Source organism: Malania oleifera, chromosome 13 (genome assembly GCF_029873635.1).
Source record: "Malania oleifera isolate guangnan ecotype guangnan chromosome 13, ASM2987363v1, whole genome shotgun sequence".
Taxonomy (NCBI): domain Eukaryota; kingdom Viridiplantae; phylum Streptophyta; class Magnoliopsida; order Santalales; family Ximeniaceae; genus Malania; species Malania oleifera.
The window spans coordinates 22,100,826-22,120,617 of record NC_080429.1 but is presented as its reverse complement, the minus strand read 5'-3'; the positions used below and the strand labels follow the sequence as shown (position 1 = coordinate 22,120,617).

The 19,792-nt window shown below is 39.1% G+C and overlaps 1 protein-coding gene across 1 annotated transcript; it reads left to right on the top strand.

The window, feature by feature from the left end:
* The first annotated feature begins 1,633 nt into the window (after nt 1–1,633).
* Nucleotides 1,634–9,280, top strand: LOC131146256 (protein PATRONUS 1-like). The gene is made up of 5 exons (XM_058095728.1): nt 1,634–1,766; nt 7,954–8,067; nt 8,162–8,575; nt 8,665–8,720; nt 8,873–9,280. Exons 2-5 carry the CDS (start codon nt 8,004–8,006, stop codon nt 9,092–9,094), a joined length of 756 nt encoding a protein of 251 aa, XP_057951711.1. The 5' UTR covers nt 1,634–1,766; nt 7,954–8,003; the 3' UTR covers nt 9,095–9,280.
* The last annotated feature ends 10,512 nt before the right edge of the window (nt 9,281–19,792 follow it).

The following is a 19,792-nucleotide window of genomic DNA, read 5'->3' as shown; positions in this document are numbered from 1 at the left end:
TATATAGCAGTGATAGAAGCCAGTAAAGAGATGATTTGGCTTCAAGGTTTATTAACAAAGCTCGGAATAAAGTAGGAAAGAAATGTTTTGCACAGCGACAGTCAGAGTGCGATACATCTGGCAAAGAACTCTGCATTTCATTTCAGAACCAAACACATTGGATTACATTATCATTTCATTAGATCTCTATTAGAGGATGGAGTGTTAACACTGGAAAAAATCCAAGGTAGCAGGAATCCACTAGATATGTTGACAAAAGTGGTGACTACTGAGAAGCTGAAATTGTGTTCAACTTAAGTTGGTCTTCATGCTTGAAGATATATTTGAGCACATCATTATCTATATACTGATTGAGATAGTAGCTTCATTTCCAAGTGAGAGATTGTTAAGCTAAAATGGAAATGGAGAAAATATGAAAACAAAGAAAATGGAAACGTCTTAAAGGGGACGAACTGCAGCCCTGTACCAAATTCATTCCATCAAAAACACAATTATCACGTGTTAAAATAATCCATTAAATACCATGTGCTCATTATCTCATTAGAATACGATAACTTCTTTCCCTTTAAATCTATCCTATGAATCTATAAATAAGAACATATGTGTTATGTGAAATGTGCAAGTGAAGTGAGTGAGCGAGAAGTGTGAGAGTACTGAAGGTGAGAGAGAGAAAAGTGAGAGAAGAGTTGAGTTGAGTGTGTGTCTCCTCCTTTTATTTTTCTCCCAGGTATAGTATATTCAATGTGCTTCGTGGACATATGTCAGATTAGACCGAACCACGTAAATCTAGTATTCTTATTTTGTGTGCTTATTTTGCTTATATGTGTGATTATTGTTCATAAATCCCTAACATGTCTATCTTTTTCAATTAAAAACAAAGAAATATGAAAAGTTCTATTTTTGAAAATTCTCATTCCCTTTTTCCATAGCAGCCAAACACCCCCCCTTTTCAATTTCAAATGAAATTAGATGGCCAAGTTCAATAAACTCCTAACAAACTAATTAAATATATATAATTGAACAAATATTGACCAAATATAATTCAAATCAAATGAATATATAAAGGAAAGGAAAAAGAAAGAAAAAGGAAGCTTTCGATTAAAGTTTGATAAGGTGTTCTTTGTTTTGATATATTAAATCTTAAAATTTTCATCAAAATAAAAGACAACTTATAAGATTGAAATATAAGTTGTTCTTATATGTGTTCCGCAAAATCTCCTTATTATGCACTCAAATGTAGTACTATCACATGCTTTCAAGAAAATATTTTTATAAACTTTAGTCACACTTTAGAAGTTTGAGAATATTGAAATAAATTTATAAAACATCTTTCATCTCACTAGTTAAATTTTAATTGCTCATAAAAATTCACATTTTTTAAAAAGAACAAATGAATCATAGTCTTCTTTTTATAGGTTAGGCAATGAATTTTCAAACTGAAGTATTGAAATTTTTTTTTTTTTCAATCGGATACTTTAAAGTAAAAGTGAACCTCTTGGCTGGATTTAAAATTTAAATCCAATATCAGATGAGCCTTCAAAAAAAAAAAAAAAACAGAAGTCCAAAATTGACCCCAAGTGACCGTTGGAACTTCAGGGCCGGGCCCACGAGGCCTTTTATTAGGGGGGAAACCATATTTTTGAAGAGCGCTTCGAACTTCGGAAAGGAAAATAGAAATACGAGAAGAAAATTCAGAGGATTAGCGGATCGAAAGAAAGAGAATAGCCCCCGGAGAAATCAAGAAACATCGATCGAAAGGAACATACGTATATTTTCTCCTTTGAACTCTCAAGAATTTTGTTTTGTTTTTCTTTGTTATGTTTCTGGGTCGTACTGAAATCGGAAGGGGGAAAATGGGAGGAGAATGATTTTCCCTTTGTTTGGTTGACTAGGGTAGATTAGAAAATGAATGCTTGTTATTTATTCATTGAAGAGAGAAGAAAAGAAGGCGGATTGATTTTCCCCCATATTATTTGGATGATTAATAAGAAATTTTAAGAGAAGAGAGTGATTTCTCTTTTTCTGTTTGAATCACAGCTCGATCTATCGAAAAAATATTGATGTTGAGGAATATTTTGGAGATAGCTCGTGGGAGGGGTGGGGTTTGAAAGATTCAGGGTGTTTGGGTTTTCTGAGAAGAGTTTTCGACGAGAAAAACGTTTCAATTTTTCACTTTTTTCATTAATTTAATGCTCAAGAAAAATCATCACTAAAATCAGTATAACACATATTTTAGGTTTAGTTGATGTGTAAGTTCCTCCATTATTTGCAAATTTTGAATAGACATAAAGCGTAAAGATTATTTCTGATCTTTTTCTTTTCCTCCGTTTTCTCAACAAAAAGATGAACACTAATAATGAAAGATGATCAAAATGAAAGTGTGGGCATGAAATCCCGTGATGGAAATTCATGCCCTAAGCTAGAATTGATGGAAGTTATTGGTACATTCAAGACCACACAATCTGTTAATTTTAACAGCAGAGAAGCAGCAGTAGCAGAGTAGTATGCTGGAGTTTTTGTTGGCAGTAACAGCAAGTAGTTAGCTGTTTGTTTGTTTTGGTTGTTACAGTTATATTTTAGTTATCAAGTTGTTAGTTTAGTTATTAGATTGTTGAGTTTCTTTTGTTATCTTGCTGTATATACCTTGTAAGTTCTCGATTATGTAATAATAAAAGTGAGAGCAATACACTGCAATGCAGTGCAAGAAAACGTTTTCATAAATTTTACATGGTATCAGAGCATTCTCTCAATTTCTGAATTCTTGATTTCGAGTTTCTTCAAGATTTTCAATGGCTTCCGCTACTGGTTCATGGCAGACAACATCTACTTCCAATTCTTCGCAATCTGTGTCCATTTCAAGCACAGCAAGGGCGGATGAATATGCTAACAATCCTTACTTTCTTCCTGCGAATGAAAATCCAGGATTGGTTCTTACTTCTCAACCTCTAACAGGTCCAGAAAATTATATGACTTGGGCTTGATCAGTGTTCTTGGCCTAGAGTTCCAGGAACAAGTTTGGATTGTGAATGGCTCAATCAGAGAACCAGATCCTTCTTCTCCATTATTCAATTCTTGGAGTCGCTGCAATGCTACAGTTCTTTCTTGGCTAACCAATTCTCTGAGCATGGAATTGAAAGCTAGTGTGATGTATATCAATAATGCAAAAGATTTGTGGTTTGATCTTAAGGATAGACTTTCCCAAGGTAATACACCACGATTGTTTGAACTTGAGAAAGAAATCTCTCCTCTTTCACAAGGTTCACTCTTGGTAAGTTCTTATTTTACAAAGTTCAAGATTTTATGGGATGAGTTTGTCAGCTATCAGCCTTTTACCGTCTGTTCTTGTGCTTGTATTTGTGGATCCAAGTCTTCTCAATTGGATGCCCAGCACAAGGAACATGTTTTCAAGTTCTTGATGGGGCTTAATTGATAGTTATAGCAATCTTATTGGTCAAATATTGTTAATAGAACCATTTCCTTCATTGAGCAAACTTTGCTCTTTGGTTTCGGCAAGAAGAAAAGAGGAGAAACACTGGTCATGGCATCATAGGTTATAATCTTGAAGCAACTGCTACTGCGATGTTTGTTAACCACAACAAAGGACAATGTCAGCATTTCAATGGTGGTAAAGGAGGAGGGCATTCTAAGAAAGAAAGACCAATTTGTACCCATTGTGGCCTAATAGGTCATATAACTGATAAATGCTATAAGCTTCATGGTTATCCTCTAAGGTACAAACTTAAAGGAGGAAACAAAGTTATGGCTAACCAAGTGACTGGTGGTTTTAGAAATTTTGATTCTCTTACTGTTTCTCAAAGCACTAATTCCCAAATAAATGGTCGTTTGCCTGGTTCTTTGCCTCAAATTGGTATTCAATCAAAAATCATGCCTCAGGCACAACAACCTTCATCAAATGATTTTGGTGGTTCTTTGCAGTCAAATTTTTCACAACAACAACTTCCTTGGCACAATGTCCAATTACTCAGGCTCAATGTGAGCAGTTGCTTGCTTTTTCGAAAATTCATTCAACATCTGGATCAGGATTTGGTACTCAAGCTTCTCATCAGGCTGCATCTGTCTCGGCACCTATTGCATCTTCTCAATCTTCTTTCAATGCTTGACCTATTGCATCTTCTCAATTTTCTTTCAATGCTTGTAGCAGTTCTACTCCCTCTTATTCATCTAATTTTTCAGGTAACTCTTTTTGTTTTCAACCAAATCTATCTCATTCCATATTTTTTGCTCAATCTGTTCATACACATGACTCTAAATCCAATGATTGGATCATTAATACTGGAGCCACTGACCATATGGTCCATTCTGTCTCTCAGCTGACTTCTATTACCTCCATTGTACAAACTTATGTCTATTTGCCAGATGGGGAAAAGGCCTTAGTCACACACTTAGGCACAATACAACTTTCTTCTACTCTCATCCTCACCGATGTTCTATGTGTTCCTACCTTCAGTTTCAATTTGATTTCAGTTAGTAAACTTACCAAAAATCTTTATTGTTGTCTTATATTTCTTGGTAATTGCTGTTTCATTCAAGACCTTGCTCTATGGAGCACAATTGGACTGGGTAAAGAACACAATGAGCTGTATTTGTTGCAAGATTCTGCTGTGCAAACTGCTCTTGCTGTCAATATTACTCATGCTAGTCATTCTTCTTCAGAGTTGTGGCATAATAGGCTAGGTCATTCTTCTTATTCCAAGTTTTCTTTGCTTAAAGATGATCTTGACGTAAATATTTCCAATAAACCAGAATGTTGTGATGTTTGTCATTTCTCTAAGCAAAAAAGATTACCTTTCACTTGTAGTAGTAATGTTTCAAATAAGCCTTTTGAGCTAATACATTGCGATCTATTGGGTCCTTTTACTACTTGTAATCTTGAAGGTTTTAGATATTTTTTATCAACTGTGGATGATTTCACTAGGTGTACTCTTGAAGGTTTTAGATATTTTTTTATCAATTGTGGATGATTTCACTAGGTGTACTCTTGAAGGTTTTAGATATTTTTTTTATCAATTGTGGATGATTTCATTAGGTGTATTTGGGTTTATCTTGTTAAGCAAAAATCTGATACTCAGTTTCTTCTTCCTCAATTTGCTGCTTTGGTTAAAACTCAATTTAATGCCACAATTCAGACCATAAGGAGTGACAATTGCACTGAATTTATTCTTAAAGATTTCTTGCAAGAGCATTGTTATTTCAATCCAAAGTGCCATTGAGCTACTGGGGTGATTGCATATTAACTGTTGTTTATTTACTCAACAGGATTCCTTCCAAATCTTTAGGTAATAAGAGTCCTTTTGAGCTTCTTTTCAGTAAGCCTCCTTCTTACTCTCATTTAAAATGTTTTGGCTGTTTATGTTTTGCTTCTACTCTCTCTCACAATAGGCACAAGTTTGGCCAGAAAGTGTGTGTTTCTAGGCTACCTTCATGGTATTAAAAGATATAAGCTTTTGGATATTGACACTAATTTTGTTTTCATATCCAGAGATGTTCAATTTTATGAACATATCTTTCCTTTTGAGGATTCTGTTAACCCTTCTATTTCTTATTTGGATAATTTTGTTTTCCCTCATTGCACTTTTGGATCTTCTGATTTTAATTCTGTTCTTGTTTTTCCTTCCGTTTCTCCACAATCTGCTGCTTCTCACTCCACTTTACCTACAGATTCTGAAAATCATAGTTCTTCCATTGAACATGATTCTTCTAACCTTGATTCTGAGAATCCTAGTTCTTCAGCAAATATTCCTTTTAACCCTGATTCTACAGATACTCCAGCCTCTCCTTCTATTCTTCCTCTTCCTTCTTTAAGAAGGTCTGTTAGATCTCATCATCCTCCTTCTTACTTATCACATTATTCTTGTAAACTTGTAAGCAACAAACCTGCTCCTGGTTTACCATATGATATTTCTATGGTCTAAGCTACTCTCACCTTGGCCCCTCTTTTCATTCTTTTGTTATGGCTGTAAATTCTACACCTTCAGAACTTGCTTCTTTTCCTCAAGCAGTCCAGTTTTCTGAATGGAGAGAAGCCATGGACAAAGAGATTACTGCTTGGGAACTTGACAACACATGGACTCTCACTACATTGCCACCTAGTAAATCTCCCATTGGTTGCAAATGGGTGTACAGAATTAAGTATCATCCTGGTGGCTCCATTGAAAGGTATAAGGCTCGTTTGGTTGCCAAGGGTTTCACTCAAAAAATTGGCTTAGATTACTCAGACACTCTTTCCGCTATTGCCAAGTCTGTTTCAGTCAAGATATTGCTTGCTTTAGCTGCTGTGAAAGGGTGGTATTTACATCAACTTGATGTTAATTATGCTTTTCTTCATGGGGAGTTAATTGAGGATGTATACATGTCTCTTCCACCAGGCTTTCACAGCAAGGGGGAGCATCTTGTTTGCAAATTGAATAAAAGTCTTTATGGACTTGAGCAGGCTTCCAGGCAGTGGTTTGAGAAATTTTCTACCACAATTTTGCAAATGGGATTTGTCCAATCAAAGTCTGATTATTCATTGTTCACTCACACGTCTGGTTGTTCTTTCACAGTGCTACTGGTCTATGTAGATGATATTTTGATTACTGGTAACAATCCTACTTGTGTTGATAATTTGAATCATGTTCTTGATGCCAAATTTGGTTTCAAAGATCTGGGATCACTACGATATTTTCTAGGCCTTGAAGTAGCCAGAACTGACGAAGGAATTAGCTTAAATTAGAGAAAATATGCATTGGAAATTCTGAATGATACAGGTTTTATTGGCAGCAAACCTGTTAGATTTCTTATGGAACAAAACTTGCTATTGTCCAAGTATGAAGGTAAACCACTTGCTGATCCAGCTCAATATAGAAGGTTAATTGGTAGATTGTTATACTTAACTCTAACCAGACCAAATATTACCTATGCTGTGCATAGGTTAAACCAATTTGTATCTCAACCTAGGGAACCTCATCAACTTGCAGCCAACGGAGTACTTCAGTATATTAAAGGGTTCACCAGGCAAAGGAATTTTCTTTCCAAGCAATTCAGAGCTGCATATTTAAGTCTTTTTGTGATGCAGATTGGGCTGGCTGCCCAGACACACGAAGATCTTTAACTGGCTATGCTGTTTACTTAGGTGAATCATTGATATCTTGGAAATCAAAGAAGCAAGGAGTGGTTTCAAGGTCATCAGCAGAAGCTGAGTACAGGGCTATGGCAAGTGCAGCTTGTGAGATCACATGGGTGTTACAATTTCTTAAGGATTTAAAAATTGAACATCCAAAGCCAGCCATGTTATTTTGTCACAATCAAGCAGCTTTATACATAGCTGCAAATCCTGTATTTTACGATAGGACAAAACATATTGAAGTGGATTGTCACTTAGTGAGAAACAAGATTATGGAAGGCATAATAAAGACTCTTCATATTGCAACAAATTCTCAGGTAGCTGATATATTCACCAAGGCTTTAGGCTTCTCTTTTTTTTCAAGGCTATCAGAAAGGTTGGGATTGAAGGATATTTTTGCTCCAAGACAAAGTAAGTCAGCTTCTTCAATGCAAGTCACAAAGATTACAGATTGTGACTTGAGGAGGAGTGTTAATTTAAGCAGCAGTAGCAGAGTAGTATGCTGGAGTTTTTGTTGGTAGTAACAGCAAGTAGTTAGCTGTTTGTTTGTTTTGGTTGTTACAGTTATATTTTAGTTATCAAGTTGTTAGTTTAGTTATTAGATTGTTGAGTTTCTGTTGTTATCTTGCTGTATATACCCTTGTAAGTTCTCGAATATGTAATAATAAAAGTGAGAGCAATACACTGCAATGCAGTGCAAGAAAAAGTTTTCATAAATTTTACCCAATCTTTATTCATATCACATAATTATATGAGTTAAATTAGATCTGCTTGCCATGATATTCCTATGTAATAATGTGTCTAATTGCTCATTAACTCTCATGTTCTAGCTTCTGCAATCCGCATAGCATTGACCTGAGTTTCTCCTACATTAGCGCCAATGGCAACTCAAGCTGGTGGGTTGGTTCATATTCAAGATCAAAATCTTAACAGTCACTATAGTGGTACTAGAACTTTTCTTTTCTTTCTATAGTGCAATTGGTTTTCATAGATTTCTTGGAAGGTTGTGTGCTGAACTGTGAAAATTACCCATGTCAGGGGCCTCTATTGGGGGAAAAATTAATGCCCTCAAAAAACAAAAGAAAGAGAGCTTGGGTGGAACTGGAAGGAAGGCACTTGCTGACATAACAAGAACTCCAAACCAGGCTTCACAGAACCTAAATTCCAAGAATTTCAGCATTGGAGGAAAGAAAAATGTTTCTAAAGCTAAGGAGAAAGTGCAAACCAGTGGCAGGAAACCACTTTCTGACATTTCAAACTCTGGGAAGCCTTGTGGGCATCAGGCTTCAAAGAAGCATCAGGACAAGACTTCAAATTCTGTTGCAGAGGAGCAAATTCATCTTGGTGCTATTGCAGAAGAGCAATTTTTGCACAACCATCAAGAGTGCATCAAAGCACAGAAAAAGGCAGTGGATATAGATCACTTTCTGAAGACACTTGGGCTAGATAAGGGTAATTAAAGTTGCAATTTCTCCTTTTACACAGTCATGTTTTTCCATTATCACCTGGTCACTTAACCTGTTTAGTTATTCTTGCTTCAGATTTGTCCATGCAAGTGGCGTCTCCTGTGGAATTACCAGAGTCAAGAAAATCAAAGGTTGGTTTTATTTTGATTTCTTCCCAAATCTCTCTTTAAATCTTTCCTTTTTTTTTTTTTGGGGGGGGGGGGGGGGGGGTGTGGTCGTCGTTATTTTGATGTGCAATACAACACTATGGATCATGGAATGAGTAATGGTTGTGTTCTTTCAGCCCGAGAGTCCTATGAAGTATCTAGAATTGGAAGAGATGACTGAGCTGCCTATTGAAGATCAGTCTCCTTGGTGCGGGAAAACAGTGGGCCATAATAAGTCTCCACCTCATTGCCCATCTCCGAAATCGCCAGGTTCATACTGGAAGGACTGCATGCTCCCTAGTTTTACCTTGATTGAGACACCAGTACCGCCAAAGCGTTCATCTAATTTACTCATATGAGTGCTTGTCTCACAGACATTTGTTGCTTTAATGTGACAATTCCTTCATTCCTGTTCTGGAATGAAAATGGAGACTATAGACTCATGTAGCTGCTAGTTTTTTGTACCAGAAAAATCTTATTGCTAATTCAGTCTTTGAATGAGGTATTGCCTTGTTTTTGGAACCTACAAAGGTTACACCTAGAAATGTTTCATTTTTGTGATGACCTTTGATCTTTTGTGTTGACTAATGAAATGTATGGTCACAATCATAACACTGAATTGCCAAGTTAACTTTTTTTACACAATTGACAATATGAACGAGGTTATTAATGGGAAAACTTGAACGTTTTCCCACAGACATTTGTTGCATTAATGTGAGAATTCCTTCATTCCTGGTCTGGACGAAGATGAAGCAAAATTGTGAGTTGCCACACGTCCCATACAGTCCATGTCCGACCCAGTGAGTTCTTAGATTTCTCTTTCGTATTAATGCATTTGGACATCTTCATAATTCTCTTTCCCTCGCTCTTCCTCACACTCTCTCTCTCTTTCTCTCTTTCTATCCACCGATCTGGATTGACCTGCCAGGTACAAATATACCTTCCTTTTGCCTTCATTTTGCCACTTTCTCTTTTAGTTTATCCCCTTGGCTCAATCAGCCTTATACTCTGGTTTTGAAACATAAAATCCTCTCGCAATTTTTTGAAGCCTTCGTGTTTGTTTTATCATGGCAGTTGTTGAGAATAGTGTGATCAGCTTGGAATTGTCAAAAGCTGCATATGCCAGATCTCGATCAGTCGAGGCATAACGGCAGCAATAACTCGTTGCTAGACATTCAACATGGATTTCATAAGAAACCAAGTGTCAACGGCATATCATAGACAACAATGATGTGTGGAATTATCAGACTTTGGTTAGGATATGCACTTTCAGAATAACAACATTTTGATTACCTATGGATACATGTAATATAGTCCGTCAGGCAAAGTTGATGACATACCTGATGGATCAATTCATCGTCATTCTAAAGGTGCCACAAACCATCGCATATCTTTTCCCCTACTTGACGCTCGAGTAATGTTCCACAACTTCAACTCGCTACGCTTTTTCTTTTCTTGCTTCTTTTCCCCTACTCGACGCTCGAGTAATGTTGATGTGCGTAAGTAGTCTGCGTACAAATTTGAATTTTTTGTTCAACATTTATTGTTCATTCAAGACTTTTATCAAAATGATGCGATGGCTTGGAATTACTTGATCTTTTCCGCACTCAATAAATTCAACAAACTATGAGACTTTTCACATAGCTCATGAAAATTTCAAATGATAATTTTCTTTTGAGCAATAGAATTTTTCTGAAGTACATAGTCAACTAGTGATTAGTTGATTGGTTCATCCGTTATTCTTTTTTTTTTTTTTTTTATTACGTAGCAACTTCAGCCATCAACAAACCCTTCGGACCCCTAGTGCGACACCAAACTTACGGATCAACTTCCTTCCCCTATTATTCTTGCCTTATAGTTTAGTGAGGTTCTAATTGCATGTCTCGTTCCTTAGTTACTCAAAATAGAAAAAGAGTAATTTATGTTTAATTATGCATCTGATTTTGACTGGTACAATTAATCCAATATGATTGAATATAATCAAAATTAAAAGGGTTTATATATGCATTTTAATGAGTCAGCCATTTTAAATATACTAGGTTGATTTGTTGGGGATTATTTGATATTTTATATTTTTGTATCTATACAATGAAAAAATAGGTTATGATAGCATGTTTTTATTTGGATTGTTAGTTTTTGTTTCTATTATCAATTTTAGTTGTTCTCAAAAAAGTGAAAAATCACATTTTATGAGCTTCAATTATTTTTGCAACCTTTTGACACATCATTTAAATATCTAGAATCAATTTTGTTCATAGAATAATTCGTTCTCTATATAATTTTAATTAAATTAAATTAAAATATGCAAGAAAATTTAGAATATAATTAAATTAAAATTTTCATGAATGTTTTAAAAATTACAAAGATATTGTTCTATCCGAATTAAGAAGCGAATTTAAAATATAGTAATTAAAAACAATTATAGTAATATCTATTTTATTGCAATATTTTTAATTTGTGTTTCTCTATATCGACACCCCGATTTTAACCAGGCCCCTTTCCCGAGAAAACCCAACATAATAAAGGTTGACGTTGAGTCCTGGATAGACCCCTTTTTCAAAATTAAGACCCTGAGTCCCCCTTTCCAAAAATTGATTCTTTTTTGGGTAGTCCAAGTCCCTTTAATTTCAAAACCCAGCTTGTATAATCTTAGAATAGTTTTCCTTAGTCACAGAATTGATCTCTTTTCAAAAGGTTTCGTGAAATAAGTCCTCGTAATTTTAAAATTGAGTCCTTTTGACTTCGGTTAGTTGAGTTTCTCAAAAAATCTTTTCAAAATGGGGTCTTATGAAATAGGTTCAGTCAAATCTTCAAAACCAAGTTGTTAGGTTGTATTTTTAATTAAGTTGCAAATTAATCTCATTAGTTGAAGTCATGTAATCTCAAATTAGACTAGGTATTGTGTGTTAAGTCATAAAATCCCATAAATTTGAGTTCTTGATGTTTATCTTGGAATTGATTTCTTCAAATCAAATTCTGAAATTTTCAAGGGGTTACTCTTTGGCTTCGATTAGGATGCAAATTAAGTTTCTTTCTCGAAATTATTTTCTTAAGTCATTCACAATTTGAAATTGAGCTTTTATATCCCAAGTTTTAAAAGTGGGTCTTTAATTTTGAAACTAGTTATTTTATCGAGGTCTTAAAGTCATTCATTATTATCAAGATTTTTCCTGGGGTCAAAATTAGTCAACCCTAGAGTCAAAATTAAAATGCATCACAAGTTGTATTCAGTGACAAGCACGTGCATAGTGAGGTGCACGCTGGGGAATGTTACATGTAACGGGGGGCACGTGTGCACGTGTAAGGTACAAACATGTAGGAAACATACAGGGAATGTGAAATAAGGGTTACAAATAAAATACAAGTAGCAATAGGTAAGTACAAGGAAATGGAAATACTGATACAAATAAATGTTGTAGGAAAGAAAACCAGGGGGTAGATCATAATAGAGCAAAAAGAAAATTACAAAAACAAAAATAAATTAGCAGATGTCATGCCCGCCAAATGATCTGCTGCCAGCTAGGACTACCTCGATCACCTGCGCACAAGAGAGCCAGAAAATCAGTTGGTTAGTAACAGAAATTCAAAAATAAAGGGGAAATAAAGTAGAATCACATGGGAGAATAAAATATTCCCTGCTAGCGCAGGGAATTCATTTAGAGGGAATTGTTTTTGGCGCCAAAGCACCCCTGGAAACCCCTATAAATAGGCTTGCACTGTAACGCCCCCGACCTAGTTCTGCCAGGAAGCACTGCGTCTCTCTTCCTCCACCTAGACCAGACAACAGGGGCGCGGGTCTTATCGTACTAATGACTGACCCCACAAACCAACACGTGTCCTTTTCAGTGTGTTTTGTCCTCACTCACACACTTCATGAGAAAACTTCCCAAGTGGTCACCCATCCCAAGATTGCTCCAAGCCAAGCATGCTTAACTATGAAGTTCTTATGGGAAAACTCTCGAAAAGAAAGTTGCACCTTGTTGATATGGGTAGTAACATTTAATCTTTTAAGTCTTTCATCCATGGGGTATCACATTCTCCCCCACTTATAGAACGCAACGTCCTCGTTGCGAACCCACATTTCCAAACCCAGGCGATGTGAATCTCATCACACTTCCGGCTGGGTGTTGGCTCTGATACCATTTGTTGGGGAATTAAACCTGAAGCAATAATCACACACGAAGAAAAATAAACAAGCACATCCACGCTGGAACACCGGATTTACGTGGTTCGGTTGAATCTGACCTATGTCCACGGAGCACACACCACTGCACTATAAACTGGGAGAAAAAATACAAGGAGGAGCCACTGCTTAACTCTCACTATCTCTCTCTCTCTCTCACCACAACTCTCTGCTGTCTGCACACAACACACAACACAACACTCTCACAACTCACTGCTGCACACACACAGCTTACTCTCACACGCAGCACACTCTGCGCACAACTCCACACTCACAACTACACACACTCGCACACACAGCACGCTCACAGCATACTCCTAGCACATATATATACACAAGGGGGGAGTGAAAAATCAAAGACGGTGTCTTGCAATTTCAGCAAAGTCTACAGAGCAGGTGGCCGCCATTCTTCAATGTCAACATAGGCTACATGGGGGGTGCTGCTGCCGACAGTTCCACACCATAATTCCCAACAATCTCCCACTTGGAGACGGAGGCAGCATCTCAACCAGTGTATAGACGAATGATGCGCTCATGTCTGTCTTCAAGCATGAAGACCAACTAAAGTTGAGCACAACTTCAGTTTCTCTCTAGTCACCACTTTCCTATCTGCTAGATTTCTGTGGACTAATCTGATGGTTGTCATCTTCACAAGTGGTATAAAAATGCCGGTGTAGTCAATCCCTTCCTTTTATTTGAAACCTTTGACTATCAACTGAGGCTTGTACCTTCTGGAGCCGTCATGCTCCTCTTCAATTATGTACACCCACTTGTTGTGAAAGACCTTCTTACCTTTAGGCAACTCAGCTAGTTCCCACGTTCTGTTGGAGGTGAGGGACTTCATCTCGTCCTTCATTGCAAGCTCCCACTTGCTCGTATCTGCCACCTGGCATGCTTCATCACAGCATTTGGGCTCTCCTCCATCTGTAAGAAGTAAATCATCTATATACCTTCCGTCTAGTATATGAGGCCGAGTAGATCTCCTAAGCTCCAGAGCTGGAGTAGGAGATGGTGGTGCGACGATCTGCTCCTCTGGTTCCTCTACCTGAGGATTCTCGACATTCTACTGTTGTGTCCTAACACACTTCTTTAGGGCACAGGTGTTTATTAGGAAACTGACCCTCTTCTGTTTCCTGACTATACAATCCTCACACATGTCAATCTGCACTGACTGTAGATCACTCAATTTTCCCTTTGAGTGTATCACCCCGAGTTCCTTCTCGCTCATGTGACCAAGTCGTTGGTGCCAGATGTTTCTGTCGTCATTTCCTGCAGCAATTAAAATAGACATGGAGGCATTGGAGGTTATAAAAAGTGTCCCGTTTTTCTTACCTCGCGCAGTCGTTAGTACACCCTTTGAGACTTTCCATTCATCGCCAATGAATTTCGTCATGTATCCCTCATTTGCCAGCTGGCCAACTGAGATCAAATTCTTTCTCAGGTCTGGAATATATCTGACATCCTTCAGCTTCCATACTGACTCGTTCATTTTGATCTTCACAACTCCCTTGCTGATTACGTCGCAAGGTTGATCGTTGCCAAGGTACACCTTACCGAAATCACTTGGTGTGTACTCCTCTAGGCAATCTTTGCAGCATGTGGCATGATATGAGGCTCCGGAGTCTAAGACCCAAGACTCCTGCTTGCTCTCCAAAGAGCAGATCAACATCTCATCATTCTCGAAAGTAATATTTGCTTCTGTCTTCGTCTTAGATTCCTTTCTCGGACTTTTACACTAGTTTCTAAAATGCCCAATCTTTCCACAGTTCCAGCACTCAACATTCTTTGTGCCCTCGGAACCTCCAGGATTTCTGGATTTGGACCTCCTAGTCTTGGATCTGCTACGATTGTTAGATCGTCCATGCCCGCTTCCCTTTCCTCAGCTTTCCACATTCAAAGCTGAACTTTAAGTGGAGTCATTGTTCGACTGCATTCTGATCTCCTCTGTCAAAATCATGCTGATAACCTCGTCGTATTTCAGTTTCGATTTTCCTGCAGAGCTACTGATCGCAGTGACAATACCTTTCCAACTCTCAGGCAGCTGACTAAGAATTAATAGGGCACGGATCTCACTGTCAAAGGTAATCCTGACTGAGGCGAGTTGATCCGGCAACTCGTTGAAATTATTCAGGTGCCTGCTGAAACTCTCACATGCAGACATGCTCATGGTAAACAACCTCTTCATTAGATGTACCTTATTCGCGGCTGATGGCTGCTTGTACATGTTAGATAGCGCATCTATAAGGGACTTGGTGGTTGTCAAGTGCTTGATGTTGAAGGCAACAGACTTTGCCAACGTCATCCTCACGGCTCCGAGGGCTTTTCCGTCAAGCAACTCCCACTCGCTCTCCTTCATGGATTCTGGCTTCTCCATCAGTGGTAAGTGCAACTCCTTACCAAACAAGAAGTCCTCGATTTGCATTTTTCAGAAACCGAAGTTCGTGCCATCAAACATCTCGATGTGATCGATGTGAGAGCTCTTTTCGTTCGACATCTTGATTCACTAATCTAGAGATGGAATTAGTTCAATCGGACTGCACACTTGGATCTGAAAGGGCCGAAAACCCTAGAAATGACTTAAGTTGTTCGAGAAACGGACCCGAAATGGTTTCGAAAAGCCCGGTCAAACTTTCGGTCAAATCTGGTTAACTATGGTCAACTTTAACAGAATATCCCTCCCGCGGACGAAATATTCTCTGACGGCGTTAGTGATGCCGTTATCTATTCCGTATGCTGACGTGGCACGTGGGGTCCACTACTAACGTGGCACTGTAGGGCCCACTTACTGGCGAGTGACTGTGGGCCCACTACTGATATGGCGTGGTCCGGAAGCTAGCGTGGCGGCTGACTCGGCCGCTGACGTGGCGATGATGTGTCTTCTGGGCCCCGCTGACGTGGCGCTGCCTGCAGCTGACTCGGCGCTGACGTGGCGGCTGGCTAGACGCTGACTAGCGATGTGGCGCTGACGCAGCAGCATACACTAGGCGCAGTTCGCTGACATGGACGATCGACGTGGACCATCTTCTTCCTCTTGCTAAGTCGCCGGTCGATCACCGGCACATGAGGGCGTTTGCAGGGGCGTGGAAACGTCCCCTCTTAGCTGGCGGTGCGTGTGGTGTGTTCCGAGCTCTGTTCGAGCTCCGGTTGCAGTCGTTGGCTTCGTCTCGGTGAGAGGAGTTTGATGGTAGCCTCAAAATTAAATTTTGAGCTACTAGGCAGAGGGACAAAATTTAGATTTTTTCTCGATCTGGCGATTTAACTCCAACCAAGCTCTGATACCATTTGTAACGCCCCCGACCTAGGTCTGCCAGGGAGCATTGTGTCTCTCCTCCTCCACCTGGACCAGACAACAGGGGCGCGGGCCTTATCGGACTAATGACTGACCCCACAAACCAACATGTGTCCTTTTCAGTGTGTTTTGTCCTCACTCACACTTCCTGAGAAAACTTCCCAAGTGGTCACCCATCCCAAGATTGCTCCAAGCCAAGCACGCTTAACTATGAAGTTCTTATGGGAAAACTCCCGAAAAGAAATGTGCACCTTGTTGACATGGGTAGTAACATTTAATATTTTAAGTCTTTCATCCATGGGGTATCATATTCTCCCCCAGTTATAGAACGCAACGTCCTCGTTGCGAACACACATTTCCAAACCCAGGCGATGTGAATCTCATCACACTTCCGGCTGGGTGTTGGCTCTGATACCATTTGTTAGGGAATTAAACCTGAAGCAATAATCACACACGAAGAAAAATAAACAAGCACATCCACGCTGGAACATCGAATTTACGTGGTTCGGTCGAATTTGACCTACGTCCACGGAGCACACACCACTACACTATAAACTGGGAGAAAAAATACGAGGAGGAGCCACTGCTTAACTCTCACTCTCTCTCTCTCTCTCTCTCTCTCTCTCTCTCTCTCTCTCACCGCAACTCTCTACTGTCTGCACACAACACACAGCACAACACTCTCACACTGCTCTCTGCAACACACTCCTTAACTCTCACAACTCATTATTGCACACACACAGCTTACTCTCACACGCAGCACACTCTGCGCACAACTCCACACTCACAGCTACACACTCGCACACACAGCACGCTCACAGCATACTCCCAGCACATATATATACACAAGGAGGGAGTGAAAAATCAAAACGGTGTCTTGCAATTTCAGCAAAGTCTGCAGAGCAGGTGGCCGCCATTCTTCAATGTCAACATAGGCTGCATGGGGAGGTGCTGCTGCCGATGGTTCCACACCAGAATTCCCAACATGCACTGTAGCTGAAGAAGGACAGATAGAAAGGTGTAGGAAAACCCTGCTGAAAGAGAGAGGGAAAGAGTTAGAAATTGAGAGAAGCTCTGCACTATATAGTGTGGAGAGCAGAGAGAGAGAGAGATCTGAATCACTGAGGTTCAGAGATACAGGAGCAGAGGTGCTAAATTACAGAATTCAGAAAGGGAATCAGAGAGCCAGACACACACAGAGTCCAGAAAAGAAAAGAGGAGGAGTGAGAAGGAAAGGTAGAATACAAAACACTCACTTTTGGTTTGTTCAATCCATTTAACCCGAACCCTAAATCCCTTTCGGATTCCTCAACATTCCCAAGCCCATTTCCAAATTTTAAAATAGAAACCCATTTGAGACTTTAACCCACAAAGCCCATTTTCATTTTAAAACACTAGGCTCATTCTAATTTTCAAAGCACCAGGCCTGTTCTAATTTTCGAAGCTCAGACCCTATTTTTAAGATGTGACCAGACCAACCTGTTTTAACTCACCCTGGCCCAACTCTCATTTAAAACAATCGGGCATGCTCCTATTTTAAACCCCCCGGCCCAGAGCTTGCTCTAAGAAATCCAATCGGGCCTGTTTTCAAAGACCAAAAGCCCAACCCGTTTCTAAAACATCCCCCGACCCAGTTCCCTTTTAAAACTAAAGCCCAACCAATTTTTAAAAACATCCCTCGGCCCAGTTCTTTTTTAAAAAAATTCCCCGACCCATTTCCCTGTTAAGATCAAAGCCCATTTTTCAAAAATGACCTCAGCCCATTTTTTGTAAACTCCTAACCGTGGCCCAATAGCCCATGTTAAAACAAACAGACCCATTTCAAAATACCTCAAGCCCAAACATAAATATTCCCCCAAGTCCAAAATATGTCTTAACCAAAACACTCATGTGACCCACACGTGACAGAGCCCACGTGGCTAGCTCGGGTTCACTCAAGTTCACGCAACTCACTCGGGTTGACTCGCATAAGTCAACCCTCTCTTACTCACCCATTGGGTGAAGACGAGTTGACTCATCTTCACCACTGAAACCAGAACCCTAACCTGAAACTCCAAAAACCGAATCGCTAACCAAGAACCCTAAATTTAATAGATACAAGCAACACTATAAAAACAAGGATGTAACACATCACAACCAGTATTTTGAACACAAAAATCCAAACAATTGAGCATTCAAAATCCTAAACACCACAACAGTCAAGGACATAGAATAGAAGAAAATACTTATTTGTTGGGAAGTTGTACTTTCAAACAGACCTTGATTTTTTATTAGAAATCTTCAGTGGTGGTCTGCAATCTTCCTTGAGTGTTCGGAAGGCACCAGAAATCTTCATCCTCCTAGAAAGTGAAGGAGAAGGATGTATGGATCTCAGGGTGCAGGTCTCTGAGTCTAAAGGAGATTCGAAAGTAGAGAAGTAGGAGAAAAGAGAAAGCTAAAAGGAGGGGGCAATTGCAGAAGCCTCAGAAACCCTAGGGTCTCTGGTACACAAACACAGAAAGGAAGAGAAAGAAAGATTGAGAAGGGTGAGAGAGAGAATCAAAGAAGAAATAGAAACCCTAGGGCTTCTATTCGTAGAGTTACAGGGAAGATGAACAGATAAAAAGAAGGAAGAGGCAAAAACCATTAGGGTTTCTGTGACTGTTCGAACGAACAGAGGGGAAAGAAGAGAGGAATTGGAGAGAATGAGAGAGAAGAAAATGGGAAATGAAAAAAATGAGGAGACCAAAAATTTTTGGTTTAAGTATCACTAGCTTTGGAGGCACGAGATTAGGGTGCGTGGCCTCCCATTTGTCGTTTGATGAAGGGGTGATGTGGGTTAATCTCATCCATCCACGTTGTGTTTTCTACATACGATCAAGATTCGGCCACATGGGCAATCCGTGTACGACACGTTGACAACCGTATGATCTAGATCTCATCGTATGACTGAGAGTTGGCCGCATCATCAATCAACGATTCAGATCAACCCGTGTCAGGCGTCCCTTCGAATCCCGCGAGTCCAATCCTGTTTTGATAATGACAAATCACTTGGTATTTGATTTGTGCATTGAGTTTGTGAACAAGAACTATATTAAGCATGCACGGAAGGATAACGAGTCATGGAAGCCATAAAGAATAAAGTATACACAACTGGGCAGATCCATGGAACTCAAAGAGTACAAGAATGAAGATGCACACACCAAGTTCAAGAACGTCATGGGAATGGCTACTTAGAACTCATGTATTTACATTTTAATACGATTTAATTTGAGGCTCAACATATACCCTAGAATGACTTTAGGACTCATGCATTTCATGAACATCATTAGGGGACATTCATGGACTTAGAAATATTTTCAAAACCCCTGAAAATACTTTTATAAAAGAGCCAAGAAAGAGAGCAAAGCAGAATTTTAAATTAGAAAAGAAAAATTCAGGAAATGGTCACTTCGGTAGCCTGAACTCAACCTCAGTCGCCTGAAGAATTTCTTTAGAAGCCTAAAGATTAAGTTCAGTCGCCTGAAGAATTAAGGTGAAAAACAGAATTTGGTCAAGGCACTTCGGTCTCCTGAAGTTGTCACTTTAGAAGCCTGAACTCCACTT

Bases quoted from the DNA above. Each gene is read 5' to 3' on its own strand.
- LOC131146256 (XM_058095728.1), top strand. From the start codon at position 8,004: ATGGCAACTCAAGCTGGTGGGTTGGTTCATATTCAAGATCAAAATCTT. The intron at 8,068-8,161 runs GTACTAGAACTT...TACCCATGTCAG, and splicing joins TCTTAACAGTCACTATAGTG to GGGCCTCTATTGGGGGAAAA. The intron at 8,721-8,872 runs GTTGGTTTTATT...GTGTTCTTTCAG, and splicing joins CAGAGTCAAGAAAATCAAAG to CCCGAGAGTCCTATGAAGTA.